The sequence below is a fragment of the Acipenser ruthenus genome, chromosome 3, assembly GCF_902713425.1.
Source record: "Acipenser ruthenus chromosome 3, fAciRut3.2 maternal haplotype, whole genome shotgun sequence".
NCBI lineage: Eukaryota > Metazoa > Chordata > Actinopteri > Acipenseriformes > Acipenseridae > Acipenser > Acipenser ruthenus.
Window position 1 is genome coordinate 31,730,905 of NC_081191.1, and position 8,094 is coordinate 31,738,998.

General features: G+C 34.3%; 1 protein-coding gene across 3 annotated transcripts; it reads left to right on the forward strand.

Moving 5' to 3' along the window:
* The first annotated feature begins 2,470 nt into the window (after nt 1–2,470).
* On the forward strand, nt 2,471–7,878 carry LOC117394321 (C-C chemokine receptor type 4). Of its 3 annotated transcripts, XM_033992458.2 has the most exons (4): nt 2,471–2,606; nt 3,361–3,461; nt 4,603–4,685; nt 5,948–7,878. In XM_033992458.2, the coding sequence occupies exon 4, from the start codon at nt 5,949–5,951 to the stop codon at nt 7,011–7,013; it is 1,065 nt and encodes a 354-aa protein (XP_033848349.1). In that variant the 5' UTR covers nt 2,471–2,606; nt 3,361–3,461; nt 4,603–4,685; nt 5,948; the 3' UTR covers nt 7,014–7,878. The 3 variants fall into 3 exon arrangements, with proteins under 3 accessions (XP_033848349.1, XP_058868780.1, XP_058868781.1); XM_059012797.1 differs by lacking the exon at nt 4,603–4,685; XM_059012798.1 differs by lacking the exons at nt 3,361–3,461; nt 4,603–4,685 and having other exon boundaries at nt 2,485–2,606.
* The last annotated feature ends 216 nt before the right edge of the window (nt 7,879–8,094 follow it).

Consider the following 8,094-nt stretch of genomic DNA (forward strand, 5'->3'; position numbering starts at 1 on the left):
GTATTTTCTAATTACTAGGCCTAAGTAATCATTGCTGTTAACTGAAAATAATAATAAAAATGGCCTACCTACCAATGGACGTGCTGGCTTTTTATCACAGATTTCAGTAAAACTACACCCTGATTCGTAAACAATGCAGTCCATACACAGAGGGTATGCTATTCTGTATTTTAAAATGAACCAATAGGACTCTGTTACAAAAGGCTTTAAGTGGGTGCAGCACAAAGGTATATCCACTAGAAAGTGTCCGGAGGGCATCAGATGATTTTTAATGGTTAGGGTTAGGGTTAGGGTTAGGTTTTAGGGCTGGGTTTGGGTTAGGTTCAGGGTAGGTTGAATTCATAGAGTTGCCGAGCTCTGGAAGTGAAAGGTGGGAGTGCTTGGCAAATGACCTAGAATCATCTGATGCCCTCAGGACACTTTCTAGCGGATATTCCTTTACACTGCTTGGCGGGTCATTTAAAAAAAAGCCTTTTACTGGATCAGAAGGCACAATCACAATTACTGTACATGGAAACTAACAAAATAAAATACAATGAAAACAGATGGGGCAGTTTGCATAAAAACATTTTAAAACTTATAAATACAGACTTTTTAAAAAAAAAATCAAGCAGCTATTTTGTTGGGGCTTTATTGTGACTCAATTATTGGGACTGCTACTACTACAAATAAATACTAATAATAATAATAATACATTGAACACAGGGCCAGCCAATTGTGTTTGCTTGCAGAGTCATACCAATAATTAACTGTTTCCACAAGAACACACTCCTTGTTCCTGACTGGTCAGTTCCAAAGCCACTAGGGTAAGTGAAAGTACAAATATCAAAATGTTTAAATTTTGCAATTCATGCCACAGCTAGTGTGATTTTTTTTCATTCAGATCAATATGTTCAATCATTTCTCGCTCACTCGCCATGCGTCTGGTGTGAAGAGAAACAATTAAAGATCCAAACTAAAATTAGGTCATGCTCTATAACATTTGATTGTGCCATACAATAGTTTGACACAGACTAAGAGTTTTGCCCAAACAGGATATATTTCCTGTGACTGGTGATGAAAAAAAGGTGGTGTCAATTGTTGAAAAATTTGTATTTTGATAAAAACAGGCATGAATTGTGTATTTTATATATTGCAACTGATATTTCAAGTAACATTTGGTTTAATATCACAATACACAAATCTATATTATTTGTAAAATTATATACTGTATTGACATATATTGATGATATATTGTGTTGAAATAATAATTTGCAAACTTATTTTACAGGATGTGGTCGCTTTGTTCTTTGTTTTAAGCAGTTACACTTACAAAACAGATTTCATGATTTGGTTTCTTTGCATAACATCATGACAATGAATAGCTTACAAGAAAGTGTATCTTACAACCTATAGATTACTTGCTTTGCTTGCTGCGAGTTAGATGCTATTTGCAATTAACCCATTAAAGAAACAGACTGTGTTGTGAAGATATTTGCTGGTGAACTTAACCATGACTTTGTGTTAATGGACTGCAATGATTCTGAAAAAGATCTTCAGTCGTACTAAACAAACCAAGTGTCTTCAAATATGTCGTTAGTGGTTTACATGTTTCCCTCAGTGAACCAGGATCACTAATGCACACTGTAATCGTTACAATATAACATGCAACCTGTGTTGCAGTGCTGATGGGTGAACTGACTGCTCAAAAACACTACAACACACACGTACAATGCAGAGTATAACACATACAGCTGGCAAACCTGTTTATAAGAGCAGATTTCCTAAAAATCATGTCCCACTGTAATACCTCACAGCCATACTTTTGATCGTGCAGTAATGCTAAAAAGAATGATGTTGTGATTATATTATGATGCTCTTTAAATGTATAGTAAATACTGTATTTTACACTTTGTGGAATATTCCAGTAAGGCAGCCACTGTTTCAACATCAGCATCCTATCCATGTACTGTATCGGTGGTCCTCCCTATGGTCATATATGACACTAAGGTTATATTCTGGTGTATTTTGGCCTCAAAGCCCTTTGAGGGGAAAGGACCTAAGAAATGAATCTTACCGTTTGAATTTTATTATAATAATGTAACTCAATATTGGTGCTACAGAACCACTCAGAAAGATTGCTGCCCCTTCAAAGTTTATAGATGGTAATCACCCAAAAAAATGCAATTTTCTGTGAAAACAAAAAAAGGGAAATCTATTGAGCCTGCTTCTTTACAGGTTCATGTCCTAATCTCCCCACTTTAACATAAAGAGAAGACAGATGAGCACTAAATTGAAGCGCCCCATACATCTACATGTGTGCCATGTGGTGAGGAAAATAATTACAAAATGACGGATACCATTTCATGTAAATGTGGGCATATAATGAGTCATGTGCACACAGTGTTCAAAACCACAAGAATCCAGGGACTTGTACTGTGCAAATTTGCTGACTGTATAATAATGCAAGTATGTTAAACTGAAAAGCACAATGACAGGAAATGTTCAAAATCTGTTAGCTTTCCAGTCAGACAAAATCTCATCTTAAAGAAAGAGTTGACACAGACAGAACGGGTACACCTGAAAGGAAAAAATAAACATTTATTTTAAGAGATACAATCTAACAGGTAAGTCCTTTTTTAAATCTGTTTAACACAGTTTTAGCCGTAGGTTCACTTACACCTGTGGCCTGCTCATAAACATATTATGCTAAATTTGAACTGTAACTATGACTATACCATGGAACTTACCACAAATAATTTACGATGACCTTTACCATAGTTCTCTTTGTTCTCAAGCCTTCACAATGCTTATCTACACTAGTTTTACTATGGTATAGTGCTGTAAACAATATTAGCATTTATTCAACATACAGTTGACATGCTGTCAGAGCCCACACAAATAGAAACTGAAAGGGGATACTTCAGTGTCATTGGTGGGGGAAATTGGGGTGCGGTTGATTTGATTGTGTGAGGTTAAAGTGGTTGTTTTGATAATCTACACATTTTGTAAACCATGCCTAAACTAAAATTTTTTGGGTAATGGTCAATTTATTAAAAGAGAACGTAAAATATGTTTTGATAATTGCATAATAAGTGAAACTAGTAAAAGTGAATTATTTTATTTTTGTTTTGAATATTTTGCAAATATCTGTAACATAGCTCAGTTACAGGGCATACTACTTTAGTAATTAGGTGATTTCAATACAGTACTGATTACAGTATAGTACTGATTCCCTTGTCAACCATCTTGTAATATTTTGTTACAGTGTTACTTTTTCAAGTATCATCCACAACCTAAGCACTAATTTTAACAGATCATAGGTTCTAAGCTAAGCCTAAGAGGTCTCATTCACAAAAACTTTTGTTCTGTTAATTGTAGAATTAATACCGTCTGCTGCAGTCATTACCTGGAGATAATTGACCTTGACCTTGCCTTCAGCTTGAGGCACTTAAAAGACACCACACAGAATCATCTAGCAGGTAATGGCCACTGCATTATTACTTAAACACATCTTGCTACTTCAGAATGCCCTGTTAGTCATTTTCTTCCTCACATGCCACATGAAAAGATCTCTATAGCAACTCTGAATTACATTTTAAAGCTCTGCACATTTTCTGTGAGTAACTGAACAGGGTAACCCTTTTAAAAACATACAGTATACCATAGAAAAAGCATAGAAAAGTGTAATTACACAAAGGCAAATAGAGTCAATTACATGATAAAGCACAGTATATGTGTAACATAGCAGAACTGCTCAATTATTGTGGTAAACTATAAACATTTTGGAATATAAATAACACATGGCAAAACAAATTATAATCTGTAACAGCAATACTTACAAATGATTTATATTAGGATTTTTTTTATCGATGAATGATTTAAATCCAGTGTAATTAATACACGAGACATCACCGAAAATATAATATTTATTCAGTATATTTACAGACTGTATTCAATATGATAGCCCTTTGTATGCATACGTTTAACCGTTACTTCCACTCAGTTAGTTCCTCTTTGCTTAAAGACATTTCACATCTGAAAATATATTTACAATTATGTCGATAATACCTCTATTTTGGTACACCCTGTATAGTACTGTATTTTCCTCATGGTGTACTAAACCAAGCAAAATTACACAGTTAATCATATTGTTCTAAACAGATCATTTTTCTAAGGCCACAAGAATGGTTTATATGTGTCACTGTTTGCGTCTCTGCGGACCATCCCTCTGCACTTTGTCACAGTCTATGCAAATCGACGGATTCCTGTAGCACATTTACTGACTTCAGAGAAATGTGAAGACTTTCTCATCCTCTTCCAGGAAACAATGGAACCACATTTCAGCAGAGCTGTATAAGTGTCTAGTGATTCATATATATATATATATATATATATATATATATATATATATATATATATATATATATATATATATATATATTCATATTTATATTTATAATGTATCTTACATTTTGTGGAATATTCTCCCTGTGGCCATATATGACATCAAAGGATTCCATTGTACATGTTGTCCTTATTGGATTCTATATATTATACCTCCAAAACATCAGTACATTTGTGCTTTACCATGCTAATGTGGCCTACTTTATTATCCCTCAGCTCCAAAGACCCACCATAGGCCAGTGCACTCATCCGGGATTTCAGTGCCTGTGGTTGACAGCATTTGCTCCTGAGAAGTCTAGGTCAGAGTGCCAGGCTTACTGTAACTTACGTCTCTCTTTATACTAGGCCTAGTGTTAAACGCTAGTCAGATTTTTTTTCTGCCTGTAAAAATGTTGTTATTAATCAGATGTAGTTGATTTGTGATTGCAAAATGTATTTACTGTATATTTAAAGGTTTTACACATCAAAATGTTGTCAATCTCTAATCAAAATTAAAATGTTTTAGTAATATATTCTAATGACATACAATGAATCATACAATATTATTGTAGTATTGCAAGGTCTATTATTATTTTGTCAGTAGGCCTACCGTTAACTATTACAGTTTACAAAGACTAAATGTTAAAACATCCTAGTTAAAAAAAAAGGACATCAAACATGATAGCTAAATTAGTAAACACGTTTTTTTTGTATTTTTTTTGACTAGGAGTTTTGTCATGTAGCCTATGTACTTAGGTTGGAAAATAAAAATGAGTACTGTCTGTAAAAATAAATGAAAGAACAAAGCTCATAATAAATAATAATAATTCAAGTGCATCAGTGATTGTTGTGCACCAGGGCCTAAATTAGTAACCGCAGCATGGAGCTCAATTCTGTCCATGACTGAAAATTGTGCTTTAACTTTTTGATAATCGCTCACATACCTATCCTTACAGTACTGCTTACATGTTAAATATGTAACAAAAACATCTGTTAAACAAACAGACATATAAATGACACTTACAAAGTTCATTTTAAATGATTTATTTTTAGTTAATATATCTGATCAACTTATTCCCCAGACTAAATATTAACATAGTTTTAATCTTTTATTTAACATCATGTAATCAAACTATAAAATTATATTACAAAAGTCGACCAGAAGCCATAATAGTAGTACAGTATTAGATTTTTTAAAAAGTCAAATTTTTCAGTTTCTGTCAATGTTTCGTTACGTATATAGAAAACTACAAAGCAGTATGTAATTCAATATGTTAACGTAACATTATTCAGCAGGTTTCATTCGACTTTATGAAGCTAAATTTGTTAGTTCTAGAGGGTGATGCAAAACCTTTGGCCATAGCTGTACACCATTTTTCCAGCACGGGACACAGTTTAACCCATTACACTTTGGGGGTTTTCAAAGCTAGTTCATAAGGAGTAATATGCCTTAAAAGTCTAAATTATATGTTTGATGAAAAAAAAGAAACTAGAGAATTTACATAAAGATATTTTGATTGTAAAATTAAATAGCTTATCAAATTCCTATCTCCTGAACCTCCGCCTCTGCTTTTTTTTTTAGGATGAATCTGACAGACGATCCCGTGATTCATCTTATAACATCAGACTACAATTATTCCCTGGACTACAATGATTCCTTAGATTTCAATTACGATTACAGCCCATGTACAGACAGCACAACCATACTGGGATACAATTCTATGTCTGCTCTTATCTCTGTGGTGTTCATGGCTGGCCTTGTTGGGAACAGTATTGTCATCTTGATACTTACACGCCATATCAAGATGAAAAACATGACAGACGTTTGTATGCTGAATTTGGCAATCTCTGACCTACTGCTTGTCCTCTCTCTTCCATTCTGGGCATGTTATGTTTCTGGCCAGGGCTTTCTGAGTGATGCTCTTTGTAAATTCATCACTGGCCTCTACCTGATTGGTTTCTACAGCAGCATATTCTTTGTAACCCTGATGAGTATAGATAGATATCTTGCCATAGTCCATGCTATATTCGCTATGAGAGCCAGAACACTTCTTTATGGTACAATTGCAAGCATCGTCATTTGGTCAGTTGCTATTTGTGCTTCTATTCCAGACTTTGTTTTCACTGAAGCTATAATTGACGATAATGCAGTAGTATGCCAACCAAATTATCCCTCAAATAACGGAAAGACCTGGAAACTGCTTCGGAATTTTGAAGCCAATATTCTAGGGCTTCTCATTCCTCTGATTATCATGACATACTGCTATGTAAGCATCCTTATAGTATTACTAAGGTCCAAAACCTCTAAGAGACATAAAGCTATCAAGCTCATTTTTATGATAGTCGGTGTTTTTATTGTTTTCTGGGTACCATATAACATTACTCTGTTCTTAGAATCCTTGCAAGAGTTAAACATTGGAAAAAACTGTGGAAACAGTCAGAAGGTGATATTTGCCAGAGATGTTACTGAGGCAATTTCGTTAGTTCACTGTTGTGTAAATCCCGTGATCTACGTTTTAGCTGGTGAGAAGTTTAAAAAGCACCTGGGGAATTTGTTTTATAGACTTACATTTTGCATATCTTTTTGTAAACGTACGACAATTCGCATCAGAGTGTCTGAAAACGAGACCTCAAACACTCCAGTATGATTCCAGTTTTTGGCCATTGTACTTTCCTTGCGTTGAGTGAATATACAGTACTGCTGTACAGATGGGGATATCTTAGGAATCCATTTTGATGACACATTTATTTTATCTAATATGTTTGAAAATGACTAGATTACACAGTAAACAGTATCCCTCTTATAATGCTCTTCACGTGTACAGTATGCAGAATTCCATTTACAGGAGCTAGTCATCCTGGTAGGATGGTAACTTCAATCTCAAAATCTACTAAAAAGTACAAATTCTAAAGATTTCTCGTTAATCGTTGCTAAATTGGTTAGTGTTTAAAGTTTATTTTGATGTTGTGATGATGTAACTTTTTTGTAAATACTAGTCATTTTATTTTATTTCAATGTCATGCTGCAAATATTGCACGTGCTTTATAATATAATGTAAGCCGTTTGTATTCAGGTTACTACCTAACTCACCATTATATTATGTAAAATAAAGTGAATGGATTGCACAGGAGTTATCAACTGGTTTACTTTAACAAAATGATTACCAAGGTTTTGAGGTCAATGTTCTTATCACTTTTTTAGTATTCACAACATTATTGCTGGATCCATAATCTGTGATGAATATATATTTTTTAGCAGGATTGGTGATATGCAGATTATTTCATAATGTAACCTCTCTGTAGCTTAAACCGCTTCTCTTCCTGTTACAGATTTACTTGTGATAAGTTATAAGTGATAAGTTACCACATCATCATGCATAGTTCCTTCTCTGCCATCATTTCCAAGATCCTGGTGAAGTCATCATACTTTGTACATTTCCTGTAATGTAGTAAAGATGGTGAGTAAAAAATAGAAATGCCACTGAAGATGCAGAGCGGGAGTTGTTGGGCAGCGTAGTCGGGGAGAGACGTTTATCATTGTGCCTTGGGCTTTCTGCAAACTTGCAGTCAGCATCTTGTCTATAAAAATTTCTCCGCATAACACAAAACACAAAAACATTTGGTTTTGTTTTTCTCATTTGCCTTTTATCTCCTCCTTCAGGTCTCAGAATGCTCTCAAGCAGACTACGCAAGAATACATGCAGCTTAAAATAAAAGAATAACAAAGCA

Bases quoted from the DNA above. Each gene is read 5' to 3' on its own strand.
- LOC117394321 (XM_033992458.2), top strand. From the start codon at position 5,949: ATGAATCTGACAGACGATCCCGTGATTCATCTTATAACATCAGACTAC.